The sequence below is a fragment of the Rhinatrema bivittatum genome, chromosome 16 (assembly GCF_901001135.1).
Source record: "Rhinatrema bivittatum chromosome 16, aRhiBiv1.1, whole genome shotgun sequence".
Taxonomy (NCBI): Eukaryota; Metazoa; Chordata; class Amphibia; order Gymnophiona; family Rhinatrematidae; genus Rhinatrema; species Rhinatrema bivittatum.
In genome coordinates, this window is record NC_042630.1 from 6,098,347 (window position 1) to 6,123,535 (window position 25,189).

The 25,189-nt window shown below is 49.9% G+C and overlaps 1 protein-coding gene across 5 annotated transcripts; it reads right to left on the bottom strand.

Annotated features, from left to right (window-relative positions):
• Positions 1-442: 442 nt before the first annotated feature.
• Positions 443-25,114, bottom strand: RNF31 (ring finger protein 31). Of its 5 annotated transcripts, none has more exons than XM_029581968.1 (23): positions 24,688-25,110; positions 23,833-23,941; positions 23,020-23,286; positions 22,350-22,496; positions 21,955-22,110; positions 21,435-21,494; positions 18,942-19,017; positions 17,168-17,357; positions 16,543-17,026; positions 16,098-16,364; positions 13,814-14,077; positions 13,491-13,673; positions 13,048-13,254; positions 12,598-12,771; positions 12,404-12,502; positions 11,972-12,061; positions 11,755-11,869; positions 9,761-9,879; positions 2,739-2,852; positions 1,542-1,599; positions 1,319-1,415; positions 990-1,158; positions 443-791 (listed from the first exon to the last, which is right to left on the bottom strand). In XM_029581968.1, exons 2-23 carry the CDS (start codon positions 23,884-23,886, stop codon positions 729-731), a joined length of 3,453 nt encoding a protein of 1,150 aa, XP_029437828.1. In that variant the 5' UTR covers positions 23,887-23,941; positions 24,688-25,110; the 3' UTR covers positions 443-728. The 5 variants fall into 5 exon arrangements, 4 of the variants coding, with proteins under 4 accessions (XP_029437828.1, XP_029437827.1, XP_029437829.1 ...); XM_029581967.1 differs by having other exon boundaries at positions 23,833-24,062; XM_029581969.1 differs by lacking the exon at positions 23,833-23,941 and having other exon boundaries at positions 24,688-25,109.
• Positions 25,115-25,189: the final 75 nt, after the last annotated feature.

Below are 25,189 nucleotides of genomic sequence, written 5' to 3' on the forward strand. Positions count from 1 at the left end.
TAGTATTCTTTGACTTATTTCACTTATTGTTTTTATATGTATTTAAGTTTCTTTTCTTGTGTTAAAATATAACCAATAAAAGCAGGTGGAAATTCTGCAGTTGACTGAATTTGTTCTAGTTTGATCGTTTTTCTTATCCTCTTGTTGATTTTTTTCTGGACTGAAGTTGCAATGTACTGTTACAGTGCAGACATTTTAAATTATTGGTTTTATAATTTACCACCCAATTGGTTTGCATTGGCTTGTGAGGGGTTCTGCCACACTCTGAGCACTAGGGCAGGAAGATGTGTTATAAATAAAAATCCTATTAAACCATTTTTTTTTGTTTGTTTGTTTTAATAGTTTGATGGCAGGATTCACACTTTCCCTGCTTCTCAGCACACTTGGATCAACACCGCCCGTCAATATGCTGGTGCCAGGATTCACACGCCAAGCCTTGAGGTGGGCTGTCTGCATATTTTACATATTTTATTTGAACAATAAATGTACAGAGAACAGAGGGAATTCATACAACTGGAAAAATAATAATATCTGAAACTACCATTTTTAAACTGACTTTGTGAGAAAAGGTTAAAAGGGAGGGAGGATTTTCAGGCACATAAGCCCCTTCGCCAAAGGTCCTGGGCCTGTCACGATTCTGGGGATCTTCTGATTAATGCTCGGGTTCACCGTCCATCCTTCCCCAGCCAAGGGCTCCTGCACCCCTGGAGGTGGCCTGAAGAGGAGAGTCAATTCCAGTTGATCCTCTTCCGAGGGATATTATCTCCAAGGGGGACCTCCTCCATCAGCTTCTGCCCATCGAAAGAGGGAAAGAGACAGACACAGGAGGCAACTGTAAGCAATAGTTCCTGCACAGTGACCCCCAAAGAATTCAGTCATCCTGTCCCTGCAATCACTAGAGAAATGACCGACGCCGAAGGAGATGCGTCCTCGCTGGGGCTCATCCCCCCCCGGCAGGAAGCGCTGCAGGACCGCTCTCTCCTCCTCACCTTCAGCATCCGGTTCCGGTAGGTCCGATCATCCTCTCCAGCTGCTCGCTGGGGCATGGCAGGGAGGTAGCGCTTACACACAATCTCGGCCTCTGGCAGGTCATAAAGCACCATGGGATCCAGGGATTGACTGTTTATGAGTCTCACCAGATACTCCTTATAGTGCGACCTGTGGAGAAGAGAGAGGGGCTGGGGTAAACCGGACTCTCAGCAGGGGAAGGATGGGTGTGGGGTGCAATAAGGGGAACCGAAGATAGGGACTTATAATCAAGGAAGGGAATCGGGTGGAAAAGTCGAGTCTCAGCAGGGGAGGAGAGTGTATCACTTACTGGCACAGTCCTGCATATCCTACAGGTGTCTCTTTCCCACAGGGCTCATCTTTCAATCCTCCTAAAACCTCTTTCTGCTCCATCACACGACAGCCCCCTAAAAAAAAAAAAAAAAAAAAAGAGAGAGATAGAGGTAGGGTATGTGCGATACAGACAGAAAGAGAGGGACACACAGAGTGAGAAAGAGAGACCCATACACACAGTTACACCCATGTGCTCTCACCTCCAGGCGCTGCCTGAGTCCCAGCTGGGGGGTCGGTGTTAAACGGAATATTTTTAGTCTGGAAGAGAGAGTGAGGTCTGTCATGGACAGTCTCTCCAGAGCAGAGAGAGCGCGCGCACGTGACCTGTAACCCTGTGACGTGTCCTCTGATTCTCTTTCTACAGTAAGATACCAATACAGAGCAGGAACTGTAACCCTGTGTCTCTGAGAGACAGAAAGAAAGAGAGTCCTCGTATCTGAGAGAAGAGAGACCCTGCTGGCTTCCAAGGGATGCATTATGGAAACACTCACTCCTCCTGCAGAGTCCCTACTTTTAAATCGACCCAGTCCTCCTGCCGTGCCTGCTTTATCACTGCCTTGTGACTCGACTCCCCGTGCTCTCTCTCCTGGAGATGCCTTAGTACATGTCAGTGCAATAATCAAAAAAACCCAGAAGTGAAAGAAGAATAGCTGTATCAAAAAAATAAAAATCTCACTTCATATCCAGGTGTGGAAACCAAGTGACAAAAAAATGAACTTAATCAATTTTTTACATTTTTGTAAAATGATAGGATGATGTCTATATTATCAAAAAGCACTTCACGCTGTAAACATCAAGCAGCGGGAGATAAAGGTAACTGTGAAGCATCAAAAAACATCCAAACGCATCTCTGCTGCTAAGCTTGAGTTCATCTCTCTCTCTCACAAGCTTAAATGAACTTCTCTCTTCAATCCCCTTCAATTTGGAAGAGGAGGACATGCAACAAATCCGGAAGACTGTATGGGGATGTGAAACTCTCCTCGGAAGTGGCTAATAGCCATCCTTTCAAGCACCCCATTATACCAGCCATACCATAGAGGTCAAGACTGGGAAACCTGGACCCCTTCATCCTTAGGAACCAAAAAAAAAAAAAAGGGGGGATTGAAGAGAGAAGTTCATTTAAGCTTGTGAGAAGGAGAGAGGAACTCAAGCTTATCAGCAGAGATGCGTTTGGATGTTTTTTGATGCTTCACAGTTACCTTTATCTCCCGCTGCTTGATGTTTACAGAGTGAAGTGCTTTTTGATAATATAGACATCATCCTATCATTTTACAAAAATGTTAAAAATTGATTAAGTTCATTTTTTTGTCACTTGGTTTCCACACCTGGATATGAAGTGAGATTTTTATTTTTAGTGCATGTCAGGTCATCCTCCCCCCACCGTGGCCCCTGCTCACCTGGAGCAGCTTCTGCAGATGTTCCACATCCCAGTCGCGCAGGTAGAAGAGACAGTCCCGGGGGTGGTGTGCGTGTAGAGATTTTCGAATCGTGCAGGTCTGCAGCGAGCATTTCTGTGAGGCAGAAAGAGAGGGCAGAGGGTTATGGCTCATGGCCCCCCGGTCTCCTGCGATTCCACAGCCACGGGAGAGGCTGCATAATTCCCATCTCACCACAGATCCACCCCGCCCCCTTCACGCCACAGAATCCGTTCCGTCCTGAACATACCCAGATCAGGCCAGAGAAGTGGGTTTTGCCTCCCCACCAGCAGATAAGGAGTCAGCGAAACAAAACTGTGAGGCGCTGCTATATAAGAGAGAGCGCCACCTGCAGCCTCTTCAGTATTTCTCTGTCTCCAGCAGATGGTGGAGCTGCAACCCTGCGGTCTGAGATTAGGAAAGAGAGAAACTGAAGTAGGAGAACTTCGGAGGAAGCTCCCTGAGGTGTTAGGCTCCTTGGTGGACCATCCCTCAGGTTGACCCGGAGTGGTCTAAGGATTCCCCTAGGGGCAGGGAGCCGAATCTTTTGGATGTGAGGAGAACCCTGTTGCGTTATCTGGAGCTGTCTAATAGTTCCGGCGCTCTGATCACTTTTTTGTCCTGTATGGGGGCAGGAAGAAGGGAGAGAAGGCCTCTAAGGCTACCATTTCCCGTTGGTGGAAAGCGGCTATTTGCACTGTCTATATTTGTAAGGGCTGTCAAGTTCCAGCGGGGCTGAAGGTGCACTCCACAAGATTTTGGTATAAGGTGGCTCTGCTACATCCCACTGGTCTGGACTGATCTGGGTATGTTCAGGAAAGGAAAATTGGTTCTTACCTGCTCATTTTTGTTCCTGTAATACCACAGATCAGTCCAGAGACCCATCCCGTCACTGCCAAAAGACTATGTTTTTTGCCAACTGGTGGTTCAAGTTGGTTTGCCTTTCAGGGAATTTGGGCAGTTGTTGATCATGGTTTGGATTTTTCAGATTTAGTTTTTGGGCATTTCCAACCCTATAGTTTTACCTGTTAGCCTGAGAAAGGGGTTTTGTGGTTAAACCAGGTAAGTGCAAGGGACAAAACACCCACGCAAACAGAAATCACTAAGGGTGTATGTATTTGTTTTTAATAGAATTCATCAGTAAAGGATAAGTTACTTATAGAATGAGTCCTTGACTCAAAACTGCTATAGAATCAAACGGGACATGATAGCATTCACTCACATTTAACAACTAACATTGATTAAAACTATGTTACCGAACATTATGGCACCTGTGTAAACTGATAGAGGTTAATAGCATTTCTTTTGTGCCTTACTGTAAACCGTTGTGACGGTACCCACCTTAACGACAGTATAGAAAAAGTTTTAAATAAAATAAATAAAATAAAATACATCTTGGCTTGGGTACAGGTCATTACTGAGGGACTGCAGGTGGCACGCTCTGTTATGTAGCAGCGCCTCAAAGTTTTTGCTCTCTGTCTCCATCTGCTGGCAGGGAGGCAAAACCCACTTGTCTGGACTGATCTGTGGTATTACAGGAACGAAAATTAGCAGGTAAGAACCAATGTTTCCTTTACGTCCCAGGATCAGTCCAGACCGCTGGGTTGTGTCTCCCTTCCAGCAGAGGGAGTCAGAGGAAAAAAACTGAAAAGGCACCCCTCTTAACCTGGTGTGCCACCTGCGATCTTACAGTATTTTCTCTGACTCTTAGCAGAGGAGGTCAACAGAGCCTGCGGTCCTGATCCTTTACATTTTTTCTTCCCAGAGTTGTTAAACTCTGATTTTCTTCTCTCTAACACCTTTGGTTACGTCAAGTTAATTTCTTTTTTTTTTTTTTTTTTTTTTAATCATAATGTTTTTGGTTTTTACCGGTAAGAACATAAGAACATAAAATGCCATACTGGGTCAGACCAAGGGTCCATCAAGCCCAGCATCCTGTTTCCAACAGTGGCCAATCCAGGCCATAAGAACCTGACAAGTACCCAAAAACTAAGTCTATTCCATGTAACCATTGCTAATGGCAGTGGCTATTCTCTAAGTGAACTTAATAGCAGGTAATGGACTTCTCCTCCAAGAACTTATCCAATCCTTTTTTAAACACAGCTAAATTAACTGCACTAACCACATCCTCTGGCAACAAATTCCAGAGTTTAATTGTGCGTTGAGTAAAAAAGAACTTTCTCCGATTAGTTTTAAATGTGCCCCATGCTAACTTCATGGAGTGCCCCCTAGTCTTTCTACTATCCAAAAGAGTAAATAACCGATTCACATCTACCCTTTCTAGACCTCTCATGATTTTAAACATCTCTGTCATATCCCCCCTCAGGTAGTCCAAGACTTCCACGCCAGCTGCGGTAGAGGTAAGGCTGGGGCAGGATGCTCCGATAGCCTTGTTCCCGGAGGCGCGCTCCTCTCTGGAGGGGGATTAACCGGTGGGCCGGTCCCTCCCCTCGGCACCCCAAGAAGAGGTTTTCCTCGGGTGCTGCATGCTATGCTGAACTCCCCTCACGCAGTTTCCAAGAGCTCCGGAAGGCCGTAGTTCGGCAGGGCTTATTTATTTATTTATTTTTTGGCAGGTACCTCTTAATTATTTCCTACCACGCTGCTCAGATGCCTCCGTGATGCATGTGGGGAGTCGGGGCCGCATCTTTCACGGGATGGGGTGTGCGCCCGCTGCTTCCCCGGGGGGGAAGGCTCATCAGGGGGTGGTTTCGGGGCGATTTTGCTGCAAGACTCAGGCCGGCGCTCCTGTTCGCGCGCAGCTTCGTCTCCGGCTGGCGCGGGAACGGCGGCCATTTTGTCCGTTCCCTGCCTGCCTTCCTGCTGGGGGAGGGGAGTCTCCTCATTCTCCTCCCATTTTAAGCCCGGTCCTGCCGCCCGATCCGAGACCTACCCCCTCCTCGAACTCTAGCTCGGCCCTCCCCTGGCAGAGCCCTTAAAGGGCCAGGCAACACTTTCGTCGAAGTTTGTTTTATTAATGCATCAAGCCTTTTTGGAGGCGAAGGCGCATCAACAGGATGCGGAGCCTCCTCCCGCCAAGGTCGCGAAACGTGCCATGGCCCTAAATACCCCTTCAGTCCCTGATGTGACTCCGGACCCTGGTCCTTCGGGGTCTTTCCTGGATCCGTTCCTCCAAAATATAGACGGGGTTGTTGATGAGTCCACCCCAGTAGAGGGGGATGATCCCCGGGTTTTCTGCTTATTTCGGCGGGAGGAGTTGGATCCTTTGATTCCCCATGTTCTGGCTGAGCTGGACGTTGATGCACCACTACCCAGCTCAGAGCCTGTTAAGGGGAATCTGTTGCTCTCAGGGCTATGGGCCCCTCCCAAAACCTTTCCCTTTCACCCGATGCTCATGCAGTTAGTAACTCGTGAGTGGGAATCTCCTGAGGCGACCCTGCGAGTGGGAAGAGCGATGGAAAAACTCTATCCCTTGCCCGATGAGTCCTTGGACATCCTCAGGATCCCCAAGGTGGACGCATCTGTTTCCACAGTCACTAAGCGGACGACCATTCCCGTAACAGGAGCGACTGCTCTTAAAGATTTGCAGGATAGGCGGCTTGAGGTTCTCCTCAAGCGCATCTTTGAGGTATCCACGCTGTGTGTTCGGGCGGCGGTCTGCAGTAGCCTCATGCAGCGAGCGTCATCAGCGGTTGTTCCGGTTCATGGTTCTGGGGGAGCATCATCAGTTCCAAGCACTCCCGTTCGGTTGGCAACGGCTCCCCGGGTCTTCACCAAGGTGATGGTGGTGGTAGCAGTGGCCCTCCGGCAAGAGGGGATCTTGGTTCACCCCTACCTCGACGATTGGCTCATCCGGGCCAAATCGGAGTGCCTCTGTTGGTTGGTGGTATGCATGGTTCTGCTCCGGCTCCAGTCTCTTGGTTGGGTGGTCAACTTGGCCAAGAGCCAGTTGGTACCATCTCAGGTCCTCAACTTCTTGGGCGCACGCTTCGATACTTTGGTCAGCAAGGTCTCTTCACGCGGGAGAGGATGCACAAGTTATGGGCGCAAATCCATCGGCTATTGTCACGGCCTCTTCCTATAGTGTGGGATTATTTACAGGTACTTGGTTCCATGGCGTCTACCCTGGAATTGGTTCCCTGGGCGTTTGTGCATATGAGACCATTACAATGGGCATTGCTTTCTCGTTGGGATCCGAAGTCGGAGGAGTTCTGCCTCCTGTTGCCCCTCTTGGAATAAGCCAGGTCCAGTCTCGATTGGTGGTTGATCCCGGCCCACTTGCTATGGGGGATGGACCTGGAGGAACCACAGTGGGTAATCATCCGGTTGCGGGGCGGTTTGCCAATCACAGTCTGCTCAGGGTCGTTGGACGAGTTATCAGGCTACGTGGTCCATAAATTGGTTGGGGACCAGGGCATTATGCCTGGCGTTGCACGACTTTCTCCCTATGGTCGGCCAGCATTCGGTACGAGTCTTGTCGGACAATGCGACAACAGTGGCCTATATCAACCGTCGGGGGGAACCAGAAGCAGACTGGTGGCCTTGGAGGCCGACCGGCTCATGGCTTGGGCAGAGCACCATCTGGTCCAGCTAGCGGCCTCGCATATAGCCGGGGTAGACAACATACAGGCGGATTTTCTCAGTCGACAGCGTCTGGATCCCGGCAAGTGGGAATTGTCCGACGCAGCCTTCCGGCTTCTCCCTCATTGCTGTCGGGGTTCCGCACCTCGATCTGATGGTGACTGACAAATGCAAAGGTGGCTCGGTTCTTCATTCGTCAGAGAGATCACAGGTCAGAAGGGGTGGATGCCCTCATCCTTCCGTGGCTTTGCGACATTCTGCTATACGTGTTTCCTCCCTGGCTCCTAGTGGGCAAGGTCTTGAGTTGGATAGAAACCGACGTGGGGTCTGTCATCCTTGTGGCTCCAAAGTGGCCACAAAGGCCGTGGTTTGCGGATCTGATCACCTTGGTGATAGACGGTCCAGTGTGTCAACCATTTTCCGAATCTTCTTTGACAAGGTCCAGTATTTTTCGATCGCGTGGATCGCTTTTGACTAGCGGCCTGGCTTATGAGAGGAGGCAATTGAGAAAGAGAGGGTATTCCGATTCTGTTATCTCTACCCTTCTGCAAGCACGGAAAACGTCCACATCGTTGGCCTATATTCGTGTTTGGAGAGTTTTCAACTCTTGGTGTTGTGGGTTGAATGTGCCCCTGCGTCAGGCTTCTGTGGCGCATATTCTAGCCTTTTTGTAGGATGGCCTGAAGAAAGGGTGGACTTGCAGTTCTCTCCTGGTGCAGGTCGCGGCCCTGGGTTGTCTGCGGGGCAAGATTGACGGGGTTTCACTGGCAGCTCATCCGGACGTGTCCCATTTTTTGAAGGGGGCCAAGCATTTGCGTCCTCTGGTCAGAAAGATTTGTCCTCCGTGGAGTTTGAATGTAGTTCTCTGTGGCTTATGTGGACTTCCATTTGAGCCCCTCCGGCAGGCCACGTTGAAGGACTTGACTTTCAAGACAGTTTTCTTGGTGGTGATTACTTCGGCACGACGGATATTGGAGATTCAAACTTTGTCGTGTCGCGACCCGAATCTCCGTATTTCTGATTCGGGGGTTTCTCTATGAACCGTGCCATCTTTCCTGCCTAAAGTGGTATCGGGGTTTCATTTGAATCAGATGGTAGAGTTGCCGGCTTTCCCCAATTTGGATCCTGCTTCTTCTATGGATAGGGATCTGCATAAGTTGGATGTGCGCCGGGTTCTCCTTCGCTATCTTGTGACCCTAAGAAGGGTCACAAGGCGTCCAAAGCTATGGTTGCTAGGTGGTTGAAGGAGGCCATTATCTCACTTATATTTGTGCTGGCCGGGCCATACCTGAAGGCTTGAAAGCACATTCCACCAGGTCTCAGGCGGCTTTTTGGGCGGAGAGCCAGTTGGTCTCGCCGCAGGAGATTTGTAGAGCAGCCACTTGAAAATCCTTGCATACTTTTGCAAAACATTACCATGCCCACCCCAATTAGGGCAGCTTGGGTACATCCCAGCGATCTGGACTCATCCTGGTACGTACAGGGAAAGGAAAATTGGTTCTTACCTGCTAATTTTCGTTCCTGTAGTACCAAGGATCAGTCCAGATGCCAGCCCTTGGAACTTAGAGTCCGTTCTGTATGTTGTTTTTTCCGCGGCAGAATTCTTTACAGAAATAGGAAGGAGCCTTCCTTATACATATGTTATGCGTTTATACAGTTTTTTTCTTGACTGAACGTATTGTTGTAGCCATTGGTTGTTATGTTTGGGGTTTTTTTATCCTCTAATTGGTTATTCTGCTATGGTATCGTTTATACTGAGGGATCGCAGGTAGCACACCAAGAGGGGGTGCCTTTTCAGTTTTTTCTCTGACTCCATCTGCTGGAAGGGAGACACAACCCAGCAGTCTGGACTGATCCTTGGGACTACAGGAACGAAAATTAGCAGGTAAGGTCCAGTTTTCCTTTCCTATTGTCTGTCGATTGGCTCTCTCATCAGATCAGATTCCCACCAGCAGATAAGAGCCAATTTGTATTGGTAGTTGAGGGAATGCAAAGTAAGGGAGCAACCACTCAAATATGGTGAGTATTGCTGCTGACATCTAGAGGCTGGAAGAGAACTGCAGGCTATCAATGGAGGTTCAGTGTCCGATTTACCCACAGCAGTTATATTATTTTGAATTGCTATTGTGTTATGCATATTTTGTAATTAATTATTTATGTATGCAAATGTAGTTATGGTATTTTTTTAAATTATATTATTTTTTCAGTATTTTCTCCTGTTTTTCTTCCCTTTATATTTGGCTTTTTTTTTTTTTTATCTATCGAGTAATGTAAAACTTTATGCCAAAGTATGCAAAATGGTCACAGATTTTGCTAACCCTTGCCACAGAATCCACTTATCTACTACAGGAAACTGGAGGGTTTTGGGGGGAGGTAAGAGAGGAGTCCTTGACTATAACAAAGTACGAAATGTGTAAGTGTGGAGCCAGATAACTTACAGACATGCACACACAGCTACTTACGTTTTTGGCATGGAAGGTGCTGTAGCAGCCACTGCAGAACTCGTGACGACACTGGGAACACTTGAAATGCATGCATCCTCCCCGGGCCAGGGAGTAGGAGAATTTACAGTTTGGACAAGCTGCAAAATAAGAGCCGGTATTCCATCAACTCTGGAGAGAATCCATCTCCAGCAAGTCAGCACCTGAGGAGTTAAATCTTTTTTTCACCCTCTCAGACCTCGAGGGGTCGGTTCCATTCTCCTCTCCCACTCAGAGCACCAGCCGCAGCAGCGTAGGTGTTACACTCTCCCCTCCCGGAACCCCAGAAGCATGGATGGGGGATTTTACATTATCTCCCTCCCACAACACCAGGAGGGAATGGGGTTACCCTCTCCCCTCCCAGAACACCAGGCCAGGGGTTATTTATTTACCTATTTCAATTTGATTTTCTTAACCTCAAAGTGAGTTACAGTAAAACAGAAGATAGGCGATAATAAACAGAAAAGGGAATAACGTACAAATATACAATAGTTCACACGCTCTCCTCAGAGGAGGACGGGGGAGTTACACCTTCCTCTCCCAGGATAGCAAAGAAGGGGGGGGGGGGTGGTAACACATTTCCCTTCCAGAACAGAATTTGGAAATGAAGTTGGCTGTAGAGGCAAAAACTCATAAAAACTTTTAAAAATATATCCAAAGCAGGAAACCTGCGAGGGAATCGGTTGGACCGTTAGATGACCGAGGGATTAAAGGGGCTCTTAGGGAAGATTAAGGCCATTGCGGAAAGACTAAAGGAAAATTAGTTCTTACCTGATAATTTTCGTTCCTGTAGTACCACGGATCAGATCCCAGAGACTGTGGGTGGACCTGCCCCATCTGCTGGAGACAGAGAAAGACTGAGGGGCTGTGGGTGGCACCTTACTATATGTAGGGAGCCCGTCGAGTTTTGCTCTGTCTCCATCTGCTGGTGCGGAGTCACAACCCAGGTGTCTGGACTGATCCGGGTACGTACAGGGAAATGAATTCTTTGCCTCCGTGTTTACTAATGAGTATGTTTGGGAGATACCAGTTCTGGAGATGGTTTTCAAGGGTGATGAGTCAGATGAACTGAACCAAATCACTGTGAACCTGGAAAATGTAGTAGGCCAGATTGACAAACTAAAGAGTAACAAATCACCTGGACTGGATGGTATGCATCCTAGGGTACTGAAGGAACTCAGAAATGAAATTTCTGATCTATTAGTTAAAATTTGTAACCTATCATTAAAATCATCCATTGTACCTGAAGACTGGAGGGTGGCCAATGTAATCCCAATATTTAAAAAGGGCTCCAGGGGTGATCCAGGAAACTACAGACCGGTTAGCCTGACTTCAGTGCCGGGAAAAATAGTGGAAACATAGGAAAATTGGTTCTTACCAGCTAATTTTCATTCCTGTGGTACCAAATATCAGTCCAGACTCCTAGAAGGACTAGGGGGCATTCCATGAAGTTAGCAAGTAGCACATTTAAGACTAATCGGAGAAAATTCTTTTTCACTCATTGCACAATAAAGCCCTGGAATTTGTTGCCAGAGGATGTGATTAGTGCAGTTAGTGTAGCTGGGTTCAAAAAAGGTTTGGATAAGTTCTTGGAGGAGAAGTCCATTAACTGCTATTAATCAAGTTTACTTAGGGAATAGCCACTGCTATTAATTGCATCAGTGGCATGGGATCTTCTTAGTGTTTGGGTAATTGCCAGGTTCTTGGGGCCTGATTTGGCCTCTATTGGAAACAGGATGCTGGGCTTGATGGACCCTTGGTCTGACCCAGCATGGCAATTTCTTATGTTCTTATGCTCCCAGAAAACAGGAGGGGATGGCATTCTTCCCCTCTCCCAACACCAAAGCCGGGGGTTATTCTCCCCTCTTCCAGAACACTAAAGATGCTTCCCCCCCAAAACATCAGGGTGGAGGGAGTAGGGGAGTAGTCCTTCAGCATGGAAGACTAGTGAAACACAATATCCTCCAGCAACTCACCTATCCCGTTCTCCTGCAGATACATTGCAAGGCCTTGAACCTGATACTGGGGGTCATTTTCCCGCTTCCAGCTTTGGAACTCATCACAGCTGATACCCTGGTGCTGTTCCTCCCACTACACCGGATATACGGGGGAGGGAGAGAAATTTGAGTCTCTGTTAAGGCATAGCTGCACCACTGACCTATCCCCCCAGCACATCTGGTCTTTAGCACTTACTGGGCGTTTGCAATTAATACAGAAGCTTTTGCGACACTGTGGGCATTTCACTTCCATCTGTTCTCGTTCATAGATAAACCCGAAGGAGCACTGGAAGGAAGAGAGAGGGAGTCAGATTAGTAATGAGAGCTCTACCGCACTGAGAATACGCATGGGAGTGCATATCGTAGCCGCTGCCTCGTATGTCCACACTGCAGTACTGAAGTGGGTGCCATAGCTTCTGTCTCACTCGCCTGGCTGCAATGCAGTAACATTATGGTGTGGCTAAGTGTGCCGTGGGAGTGTGTTCTGCGGCCTCTGTCTCACTCTCCTGAGTGCAGTGAGCACCATGGTGTGGCTGAGTGTGCCACAATCTCTTTCTCACTCGAGTGAGTGCAGCACAGTAATAGTAGAGTAGGGCTGAATGTGTGGTGCGCTCTCTCGCTCACTCACATGAGTGCACCACAGGAACTTGGGGTCTTTCATAAGCACTCGCTCTGTCAACTTCTTGTGGAAGAGATTGTAAGCGTCAGGGTCCAGGCAGTCACGGAGCTGTCAGAGAAAGCATAAAATAGATTAGCCTGGGTACAGCAGTGAGAGACCATCCCTGTCCTCCCTGCCTGCCTCCCCACTCTCCAGTCCCCTACCAGGATGTCCAAGGTGGAGAAGTAGTTAAGGAGTTCTGCCTCGTCGCTGATCTCCGGCTCATTACAGCTGGGACACACCATGTCCTTAATGTGCTTCTCCTTCACTGCAATGGTGAAGTGCATCTTAAAGCATTCCGGGCAAATGGTGCACTCGCACGAGGTGAGAGACTGCATCTGCAACCAGAAAGGCAGTCGCTTGCATCAGAGACCACATCTGTGACAGGAGAGAGCACAGGCCCTTGCATGAGGTCAGAGACTGCAGGCATGGTTTTATCGTGCAAGAGACTATTCCTGCGACCGGAATCATTCCTGCTAGGAGTTACCCCCTTCCCCCCATGAAGAGACAGGCAGACGCTATGAGAGACTGCTCCCTGCCACCAGAAACACATCCAGTGAAGCCACTGAATGCGGGTGGGAAGAGGCAGGAGTCCCTGTGCAGAGGCCACACACCCGGTTTCTGGGAAGCTCCAGGCTGCACACCGCACACTCCTGTGCCAGCATCCTACGGATGAAGTCCTTGTCATGGGACTGACGGACAGCTTCCACAATATCCTGCAACTCGTAGCTGCGGTTTGGCTCCTGCATGAGGCTCACCACCAGCTCCGCCCGTCCCCAGCTGGGGAGGGAATACACCGCCAGCACACGGCGCACCAAGGCCTGTCAACGAGAAACAGACATTCAAGAAGAGCATCACACAGGGCGAGGGCAGGGAAGCTACAGAAAGCAGAGGATGCAGTAACTGCCAGAGCGCTGTGGGATGATGCAGTGAGGCGGGATGGGAGGGCAATGGAGAATGGACCAGAGGGGTGCAGCGATGGGGTGAGAGGACATTGATTTTCCAAGTGCTGTTGGATCTAGTCAGAAGGTATTGTAGGGTCAGCTGGCAGGGGTACCTGCTTATCCGACATGGTGAAGTTGAATTGAGGCTCCTGATCCTGCCAGAGGCGGATGTGGAAGGGCGCTAGGAGCTGCCGCTGTAGGTCTGTCACGGCCTTTGTCACATCTCCAGAATTCATGTACAGGGTCTGCAGAATCTGCTCCTGGTCCGTGAACCCCAGCGCTCGGATCTCCCGCACCTCAGGGGAGAAAGGTGAACACCAGCTCTGACCCAATCTGCACATCCTGCTCCCCTGCCCCGCTACCATTCTGTCTCCTCTTCCCAGCTCCCCTCCTTGCTGTGAAAGCCCAGCCTCCCTCCCCAAGCTGTGATATTCACCTTCCTCTTCCTCTCCCGGGCGCAGAATTGTGCCGCCTCCTCGATGTTCCCATCACAGGCCAGCCAGGCCTTCTTGGCCTCCTCCTGCGTCACTGCCCCCACAGCACCCTCATCCCTGGCCTCCCTGGTTTGGGTGGCCAGTTCCACCACCGTCCCGAGCACGAACGGAAGCTCTGTCTGCAGCCAGTGCACGGGGACCTCGGTGCCGGAGTACTGGACCGCGCAGAAAACCTCTTCTGGCTGCAGCCCGTTTGCCTCTCCCACCTGTGGAGATTGACAGCAAGGACTGCAAGTTACCTCCTTTGCGGAGCACCATGTTCAGCCAATAAGTGAGGGTCTTTTACAATGCACGACACCCAACCCTTAGCCATAACCACAGCTCCCCAGTTTCCTGTGGAAGCTTGGGGCAGATTCTACGGCAAGCAAAAATCTGCGGCACATTTGCATACATTCGAATTATTTTGCATATTAAGTGATGTACATTTATTTTGCATAATAAAAATGTAATTTTCCCAACTTGCTTTGTCTTTAATTTACTTTGTTCTTTTGGGAGTTTTTTGGGGGAAGGGTAGAGGAAGGGAAGAGATCTCACAGATGAGAAGAGAGAGGGAAGGAGGATCAGGGATGAAGAGAGGAAAAAGGGGGATGGGAGGCAGGAAGGAAAGAGGATTAGGAATAGGATGAAGAGGAGGGAAGATTGTGGAATAGAGGGGGCAGAAGAGGAGGAGAGACCTAACCTTAATCCCAACTCCAACCATGAATGTAACGCTCACCTTAACTCTCTAATGCTTAACTATATCCTGACCCTAAACCAAACCCATAACTAACCTTAACCCCAACTCCAACCATGAATGTAACGCTCACCTTAACTCTCTAATGCTTAACTATATCCTGACCCTAAACCAAACCCATAACTAACCTTAACCCCAACTCCAACCATGAATGTAACGCTCACCTTAACTCTCTAATGCTTAACTATATCCTGACCCCAAACCAAACCCTCAGTGCAAACCCATAACTAACCTTAATCCCAACTCCAACCATGAATGTAACGCTCACCTTAACTCTCTAATGCTTAACTATATCCTGACCCTAAACCAAACCCATAACTAACCTTAACCCCAACTCCAACCATGAATGTAACGCTCACCTTAACTCTCTAATGCTTAACTATATCCTGACCCTAAACCAAACCCATAACTAACCTTAACCCCAACTCCAACCATGAATGTAACGCTCACCTTAACTCTCTAATGCTTAACTATATCCTGACCCCAAACCAAACCCTCAGTGCAAACCCATAACTAACCTTAACCCCAACTCCAACCATGAATGTAACGCTCACCTTAACTCTCTAATGCTTAACTATATCCTGACCCTAAACCAAACCCATAACTAACCTTAACCCAACTCCAACCATGAATGTAACGCTCACCTTAACTCTCTAATGCTTAACTATATCCTGACCCTAAACCAAACCCATAACTAACCTTAACCCCAACTCCAACCATGAATGTAACGCTCACCTTAACTCTCTAATGCTTAACTATATCCTGACCCCAAACCAAACCCTCAGTGCAAACCCATAACTAACCTTAACCCCAACCCCAACCATGAATGTAACGCTCACCTTAACTCTCTAATGCTTAACTATATCCTGACCCTAAACCAAACCCTCAGTGCAAACCCATAACTAACCTTAACCCAACTCCAACCATGAATGTAACGCTCACCTTAACTCTCTAATGCTTAACTATATCCTGACCCCAAACCAAACCCTCAGTGCAAACCCATAACTAACCTTAACCCCAACCCCAACCATGAATGTAACGCTCACCTTAACTCTCTAATGCTTAACTATATCCTGACCCTAAACCAAACCCATAACCAACATTAACCCCAACGCCAACCATGAATGTAACGCTCACCTTAATCCACATAATCCAAACGTCTCAATTTAACGCCACCCTAGCCCAGACCCTAACTCAAGCCCAAACCAAATTCTCTTATAGCCTGAACTCAAACCTAATTCACCCTCAACTCAAATTATCTTAATCCTAACCAAAACCCCAACCTCAAGCCAAACACCTTCCACAAACCCTCACAATAATCCAAATCCTCACCCTAACCCCTGTCCTCTGGTATTTGCCTTATAAAATGTTCAAACTGCGTTGAGCTACGTGTGCATGACAAATGTACATGCAAGTGCAGATGCGAGTTGTATTATGTCCAAATGCGTATTATGCATGTGGAAGAGAGGCTCATCCACGTGCTGGACTCTGACCCGTATCATGTTCACCAGCTGCTGCCCGTCTTCTCGCAGTCTCTCCTGCCGCAGTCTCTCCGCGTCCTCACAGGGTGCAGGTGACAGGGACAGCAGCGGTGCACTGAGCCGCCGGGAGTCGGGGCCTTTCTCCTTGGCAGAGTTTACACCCGGGGTAGAGGGGACTGCGTTGCTGTTGGTGCCATTGCGGCTTCGATCACACATCTGGCACACCCGCCCTGGCCTGCTGTTCCAGAATGTGCAGTGTGCACACTCCCAGCCACCGGCCTGCAAAGAAAGTGGGGAGAGAGGTTACCTACAAGCAGTATATTGCACTGCAGAGGAAGGAGGGGAGAGCAGTTCACACACACACACACAAAAATAAATCACAGTCCCAGCCACACACATTTTGGGGGAATGAGAGACAGAGACGCACACAAAGTATCCCCCAAGTCCCAGTGTGTACCTCCTCTCGCAGCATCCCCACAAGAAGGATGTCCTCCTGTTGCCCCTCCCCTGGTGGCAGGCTCGGCTTCCTGGCAAGACGTGGACGGTCACACATGGCGCAGAGCACAGCTGCCGCCTCGTTCTCGAAGGTGCAGGCCTGGCAGGGCCACCTCCCTCGGCCCCCCCCAGATCCCTTCTCGTCTTGCTCCGGCGTCCCCTTGCAGCCCCGGGGCCTGTCACAGCCTGCACACAGCACGGCCCGCGCCTCGTTGAGAGTCCGGCAGCACGCGCAGTGCCAGGGCAGCCGTGCCGTGCGAGCGGTGGAAGCGTCCCGTACCGGAGAGGCCCTCGCCGCATTCCCTGAATGGATTGGCAGTGCCTCAGGGACCAGGCTCCTCCAGGAGAGGGCGGGCTTCTCGGAGAAAGGCAGGGGACCGGCAGGTTGCTGTGGAGGACTCCAGAGAGAAGGGGTCATGGAGAGATTTCCTGCCAGCGAACCAGGGCTGTAAGAAAGGAAACAAGGAGGAAGACGGAGCCAAAAAAAGGGGTTACCCTGCAATGGCCAGGCAGTGCAGCCCCCAGCCCCCCTCACTGCAAAACCACTGCACCATTCGTTGGAGGGGAGGGGCAAGGGTAGGCTTTACCTGGTGCTGTACGGGGAGGAGGGCAGACGACTGCGGGGTCTTGGCAAGGGCAGACGGCGATGCTGGCACCTCAGAGGGTGCCGATGCAGGCGGCTGTCGCATTCCCGGCACAGGATCTCATTACAAGTGGGACAGTGCACAGAGGCGTGCTCCTCTCCACACAGCATGCAGGGCCCCTGGGTCAGAGAACCTAACGAAAGAGAGCAGAGGTGAACAGCTCCTCTCCACACAGCATGCAGGGCCCCTGGGTCAGAGAACCTAACGAAAGAGAGCAGAGGTGAACAGCTCCTCTCCACACAGCATGCAGGGCCCCTGGGTCAGAGAACCTAACGAAAGAGAGCAGAGGTGAACAGCTCCTCGCCACACAGCATGCAGGGCCCCTGCGTCAGAGAACCTAACGAAAGAGAGCAGAGGTGAACAGCTCCTCTCCACACAGCATGCAGGGCCCCTGCGTCAGAGAACCTAACGAAAGAGAGCAGAGGTGAACAGCTCTTCTCCACACAGCATGCAGGGCCCCTGGGTCAGAGAACCTAACGAAAGAGAGCAGAGGTGAACAGCTCCTCTCCACACAGCATGCAGGGCCCCTGGGTCAGAGAACCTAACGAAAGAGAGCAGAGGTGAACAGCTCCTCTCCACACAGCATGCAGGGCCCCTGGGCCAGAGAACCTAACGAAAGAGAGCAGAGGTGAACAGCTCCTCTCCACACAGCATGCAGGGCCCCTGCGTCAGAGAACCTAACGAAAGAGAGCAGAGGTGAACAGCTCCTCTCCACACAGCATGCAGGGCCCCTGCGTCAGAGAACCTAACGAAAGAGAGCAGAGGTGAACAGCTCCTCTCCACACAGCATGCAGGGCCCCTGGGTCAGAGAACCTAACGAAAGAGAGCAGAGGTGAACAGCTCCTCGCCACACAGCATGCAGGGCCCCCTGGGTCAGAGAACCTAACGAAAGAGAGCAGAGGTGAACAGCTCCTCTCCACACAGCATGCAGGGCCCCTGGGTCAGAGAACCTAACGAAAGAGAGCAGAGGTGAACAGCTCCTCGCCACACAGCATGCAGGGCCCCTGGGTCAGAGAACCTAACGAAAGAGAGCAGAGGTGAACAGCTCCTCGCCACACAGCATGCAGGGCCCCCTGGGTCAGAGAACCTAACGAAAGAGAGCAGAGGTGAACAGCTCCTCTCCACACAGCATGCAGGGCCCCTGGGTCAGAGAACCTAACGAAAGAGAGCAGAGGTGAACAGCTCCTCGCCACACAGCATGCAGGGCCCCTGGGTCAGAGAACCTAACGAAAGAGAGCAGAGGTGAACAGCTCCTCGCCACACAGCATGCAGGGCCCCTGCGACAGAGAACCTAATGAAAGAGAGCAGAGGTGAACAGCTCCTCTCCACACAGCATGCAGGGCCCCCTGGGTCAGAGAACCTAACGAAAGAGAGCAGAGGTGAACAGCTCCTCGCCACACAGCATGCAGGGCCCCCTGGGTCAGAGAACCTAACGAAAGAGAGCAGAGGTGAACAGCTCCTCGCCACACAGCATGCAGGGCCCCTGCGACAGAGAACCTAATGAAAGAGAGCAGAGGTGAACAGCTCCTCCACCCTTCTCTGCAGGTCCCCTCTCTCCCCATCCCCACAGTCAGTGCTTCTCCATTATCCCCTACCGTTTCTCCCCTCCCAGCAGCCGGCGCTCCTCCACCAGTGCCACAGCTAGTGCTCCTCCACCATCCCCTCCAGTTTCTGCCCTCCCAGCAGCCGTCGCTTCTCCACCGTCCCTGCTCCTTACCTTGCGGAGCAACAGACCCTGGGAGGGTCTGTGGAACCTCTTCATGCACTAGGACAGAGTCAGAAGTCAGCAATGCCTGGAAGCCAAAAGTAAATAACTTAATTACTGCAGCTCTCTTACTCCAGTCTGTGGTCCCCCTCCCAGCCCTGTGTGACTGCAGTGCTCGGCTCTCCCTCCTCCCTCAGAGCCTATGAAACTGGAGCAGGGACTAAAACTCGGGTCTCCCTCTCTCTCTTTGATCCTCCCAGTTTCACCCTGCAGCTTTCTCTCCCCATTCCTCCTCTCTCAGAAGTAGCACAGATAACAGGACCCCCCCCCCCTGTCCCCCTCCCCCAGATAAAAAGAATCACAGAGACCCCCCCTCTCACATTCCCATGGTGTACTTAAAAAAAAAAAGACCGCTCCCTTCCATAGCATTCCTCAGAAAGTAAAGGGAAAAAGACGTTGCAAATACAGATCTGAGAACTTTACACATTACAGAGAGTACTTCTTAAAGTTTAAATTTGGACCCTCGTGGCACCCTGCGGATGCTGAACCTTCCTTCATTCGCTTTTTCACCGCTGCAGGTCACTTATAATCATCGGTCCTGAGATTAAGGCTTTTTAATTTTTCAAATGCTTATAAAAAAGAAGAATACCTCCCCTTGAACGGAATCACCGAGCCGGACATGATATCACGTTCCCTGACGGCTGCCTCGGGGCCTCCCCATTCATTCTTAGCTGGCGAGGAAAGAATATGCTTTGAACTCAAATGCAACAGTTCTCTGCAATACAAACGTAAAGGTAAGGATTATGGCAGAAGAAGATACATGTTTAGAAGTACTTACCAGACGCTGTGAACACTCAGGCGCGTCAGCCACTAAGGGAGAGAGAAAGCTCACGCTGCATCCGCTTTATGTGCGCACGCATGACTCGCGTCACGTAGGTACGTAAGGGACGTATCGAGTGACATGGAAAGGGCAAAACAAATACAAAAAGGCTGACCGCTCGATCTCTGTTTAAACCAGGGGAGAGACAGTCTGGACGCGGTAAATCCATTTCTGTTCTTGCTGCGTACGTTTGTTTTTTGTTTTTTTTTTTAACTCTGTCACCTCCTCTCCAGTGTGCACAGGCGTCTCAATACTGGAAAAGTAGAAGCTCATCTTGTGTCTCACTTTCTAGAATTCCATCATGATTTCGAGGACATTAAATGGACAATTTTGGAAACTGTACCAGCACATTTAAGCAGCAAGAACAGAAATGGATTTACCGCGTCCAGACTGTCTCACCCCCGGTTTAAACAGAGAGATCGAGCGGTCAGCCTTTATGTATTTGGTTTTGCCTTTTTCATGTCAATCAATACGTCCCTTCAGCCATCTGCTGGAGACAGAGAAATAATGAGCTACTGCAGGTGGCACCAGGACTTTCAAGCGAGGCTTTTCTCTGTCTCCATCTGCTGGCAGGGATGAATAAACCCAGGGGTCTGGACTGATCCAGGTACGTACAGGGAACGCGAGTCATGCGTGCGGCACATAAAGCTGTGAGTGTTCACAGCTTCTGGTAAGTACTTCTAAACGTGTATCTTCTTCTGCCATAATCCTTACCTTTATGTTTGTATTGCAGAGAACTGTTGCATTTGAGTTCAAAGCATATTCTTTCCTCGCCAGCTAAGAATGAATCGGGAGGCCCCGAGGCAGCCGTTACGGAACGTGATACATGTCCGGCTCGGTGATTCCGTTCAAAGGGAGGTATTCTTCTTTTTTATAAGCATTTGAAAAATTAAAAAGCCTTAATCTCAGGACCGATGATTATAAGTGACCTGCAGCGGTGAAATACAAATGAAGGAAGGTTCAGCATTCGTGTGGTGGTGCGAGGGTCCAAATTTAAACCTTAAGAAGTACTTATACAAACATAGAAATGACGGCAGAAGAAGACCAAACGGCCCATCCAGTCTGCCTAGCAAGTTTCGCACTTATTTTTTTCATACTTAGCTGTTACTCTTGGCCCTTATAAGTAACTTTTTGGTTCTATTTCCCTTTCACCCCCGTCATCAATATAGATAGCAGTGCTGGTGCTGCATCTATGTGAAGTATCTAGCTAATTGTTTAGGGGTAGTAACCACCGTAATAAGCAAGCTACTCCCACGCTTCTTTACCCAGCCTGTGCAATTCAGTCCTTGTTGGTTGTTGTCTGAATATAAATCGTCTTTTCTTCATTCCCCCTGCCGTTGAAGCAGAGAGCTATGCTGGATGTGCATTGAAATTGAAGTATAGGACTTATTTGGTTTGGGGTAGTAACCGCCGGAACAATCAAGCTACTCCCCTGCTGTTTTGTGGATGCAAATCCTTTTTTCCACATTTCCTCTTGCCCTTGAAGCATAGAGCAATGTTGGTGTCTCTGTAATGTAAAGTTCTCAGATTTTTTTCCCTTTCTAATCACTTCGTTTGCATTCTGTTTTGGACTTTAATGTGATTATAGCTCAGAAAATAGCCAGCGCTCCCTTCCCATGGCATACCTCAGAGGAGGGACCCTCCTGCAGGAGTCTGCTGAAGTTCTCTGGGTGAGGATGCAAATTCTGAAAGGCGACAAATAAAAAAAAAAAAGAATGAAGTTACTTCCCTGCCTGCAAGGGCTGAAGAGGAGAAATGGATAAAAGGAGGCAGCATAACCCTGGTGCTCAGTCCCATCCAAGAGGAACCCGCATGAAAGAGAGGAATCTAAGGAGGAAGGAAAAGATGCAGACCTTGGAAGAAGAATCTAAAAGAAAGAAGGGGCTAGGAAGGGGCACGTGGGTGGGAGGTAGAGATGTAGAGGAACCTAGAAGGAACAGAAGATGCATCGCGCCCCTCTGAGATTCCTGACAACTTCTTCAGCCAGGATTTATCCTCCCCCTACCCCATTAAGTTCCCAACCCCCTCCCCCAGCACCACCATGGTAACTACGGCTCCCATTCCTTTAAAGCCTCACCCTGTAGTAGCAACTACCCGGCTCAAGCCTTACCCCCCTACATATCAAGCCATGGCCTGGCTCCCTACCGAGATGAGAAGGTTAAGCTCCAACCGCAGCAACATTACATCCACTGTCACGGATGCCACCCTGGGAAGATCCGGTGCCTCCACCTCCTGCGGAAAGCTCATGCCGTCCGCCTGCTCCTCTGTGTATCCGTAGAGCCGCAGGACCCGGCGCCCACCCTACAGGGGAAAATAACAGCCCAGAACTGAAACAGAACGCCAGGGAAGCGGCCTTGCCTTCTGCCCCTGTACGGCTGGGGAGGTATCCCCTTCACCTCTGTAAGAGATCTGATGGGGAAGGGGGAGAAATCCTCCAAGCTAGCACTGATAGGTTTCCTATGCCCCCCCCCCACGAGAGATCCGACAGACATGCCATGCAGACCCCGGCCCCTGGCTGTGCTCCCTGCCCTTCAACACACATTGATGGCATCCACGGTGCTCCGGAAGACTGGGTTGTTGAACTTCACCGCTCTCCAGAACTTGGGTTTCTGCGGGTTCAGCAGGTTCCGCCCGTACTTCTCCAGGATGTTGAATGCAGTGGAGATTCTCCGCAGGAAGACGGCGGGCTGATGGGGAATAAACAGTGATCACCAAGAAGCAGACCAGAAACCATCTAACGTCCTCGCCCTTATGAGGGCAACGCAGCACTGATCTTGCCTCTCCAAAGGAGGTGCAGCTGCAACTCTTCACCCTCAATAACAGTGGGGCATCCTTGATCCTGGCCCCCTCCTCTCTCTGAAGAAGGCACAGCTGTGAACCATGGCCCCTCATCTCTCCAATAGTGATATGCCATAATCCCAGCCTCTATGATGGTGATGTAGCTGAGGCCCCTAACCCCTCACCTCTCCAACACGTTGCAAACCGGCTCCAGATTCATCCGATAGAGTTGATCTAGTTCCTGGGTTTACCCCCATTGCATGCAGGGACTTGTAGTTCTGATTTGCCTATTGCATTGCCTAAGAAAAGTAAGACTACAAGTCCCTGCATGCAATGGGGGTAAACCCAGAACCAGATCAACCTCCTGTTGGGCAAATCTGGAACCAGCTGGCAACCCTACTCCAAAAGCAATATAATCATGATCTCTCTCACCTCTCCCATGGCATTGCAGCGAATGATGTCACGGGCATCAATGTCATGGTACTTCTCCTCCAGTGGCAGCGGGCTCTGGATAAGGGGCTGAAGGCACTCCTCAGAGATCTCTGAGGGCTGAGCGCTTAGCACAGCCAGCGCAGCCTCCCGTGCCAGTAGAAACTGGTGCCTCATCTCCGACCCTGGCTCTTCCTCCATCAAGAACCCTGGCTTGTCCTCCGCTGGGGGCGGGGAGGGGAGGAGACGCAATGCAGCACCAGCAGAAAGCTGAAGAGGAAAACCAGGGATGTTGGTTAAATCCATGGGGAAATCCACAGCAGCACAGCCCGGGAAGCGCCTGATCCAGCACCTTTGCCCGAGATGAAATAGTCTCATTTACAATGTATATGCTATATACCTGTTCACTAGGTACATAAAGTTAGTTATCTTTATAAACCTTAACTGTAATAACTTATCTATTGCATAAACACACCCCAATGAATGCAAACTACATGCAATATTATATCTCCCACTGCTTTCTAACCTATAACTTAATGCAGTGTTTGCCAACCTTTTCATATTCAAGGCACACGTGCAATATAAAAAATGTGCGACACCTCAGCCTCCACAGAGCAGGCAGTGAGGACATGGAGAGGCCTCATACAGCCAGAGGAAGAGATAGGGAAGCACTGTAAGCCACCCCAGGCTCTCTTGCAAATGTTAAAACAAAGGGAGAGAGGGGGCGAAGACACACATGAACCAGTCATGATGCACCAGCTCCCACAGGAGAAGGGAAAAGTCAGTGTGGTGTGGACAGCTTGCTCATTTAGTTACCTTGGCTGCCACATGTGGCTGCCAGAGCTCCTTCACTGTTGCTGCATCCAGCATTCAAAGTGAGTCACATCCAGTGCTCAGTGCACACTTTCTCCCTGTCCTACTCAGCCTAGGGACAAAATAAAGGCTTGAAGGAAGATGAGGAGGTGCTGAACAAAGCAGGTACCAGTTATCCATGCCCTGCATGCTTGCTGCCCATCTATTACCACACTCTAGGGCTCTTGCTGTAACTAGGAAGAAGAGACATACATGATTACACAAGTTATTAGAAAGGAATTCCTATCAGTTAATAAGCTACCACGGGGTGCTGGCCTGGATCTGATTGGGAAGCACTGACCTGATTAACAATTATGTAAGCTGCCCTGAGGTGGCAAAGCAGCTAAGAAAGGTTGAATAAAAATTACATTAAATGATTGTAAATCTACTAACTACATATCAATGAGCACCAACAATACTTACAAAGTGTATAATAATAGTGCATATAAAACGTCCTGTGACGGTACCCAATAAACACAGTCACTGTGCAGAAGAGATCAGAGAGTCATAAGAAGTGCCAGACCAAGGTCCATCAAGCCCAGCACCCTGTCTCCGGGCCAATGCATATAACGCGGGCCAGCAGCCCATAAACAGCAGTGTATGGACAGCTTATATGGCAGGACTCAAGACAGGAGCACAGAGGAGGAAGTCCACAGTAAGCAGAAACAGAGTTCCTTCCAATCAGTGTAGGGCAGGTGTGTCTATAAGAGCGTTTCAACCATGCAAGAAAAGAGCAGAGCCATTGACATGCACGCGATCGCAGTACAGGGTAGGCAGGCAAGGATCCCTTCCTCCCCCCAAGTCTGGCGAGTCACCCACCTGGCAGCAGCCGTCCTCTCTCCCCACCAGCGACCAGCGTCCCCCTCTGAAAGCGAAAGCTCGTGTCAGTCTCCAGTTGGGGATCCTTCCAGGAAGTGCTCCGAGGAGGACACCCAGAGCCAGGGAGGAGGCACTGCACCGGTGCTCCCTTCCTCCCCAGAACTACAAGTCCATGCATGCAATGGGAGAAAATCGAGGTCTGGATCTGCCTGCTCGGCTGACCTGGGGAGGGGGGAGGGGGAGAGAAACCTCAGCAGGACTATTGGAAGAGCAATGAACGCAAGCGCGTGATAACCTGCGTGTGCAGGGAGGAAACAACCTGCCCCTTTTTGCTGCTTTGCTTTCTGCTCCCAATTGATAAAGTTTCTTAGTTTGAATGAGGGGAGGAGGAGGCTGGAGACGCTCTAGGCAATGGAGCCAGACTCGATTCCCTTTCTGAAAAAGTGATCTTGGTTCCGGGAAAGGGAATTAAAAAAAAACCCCCACTATCAGCTGACCAATC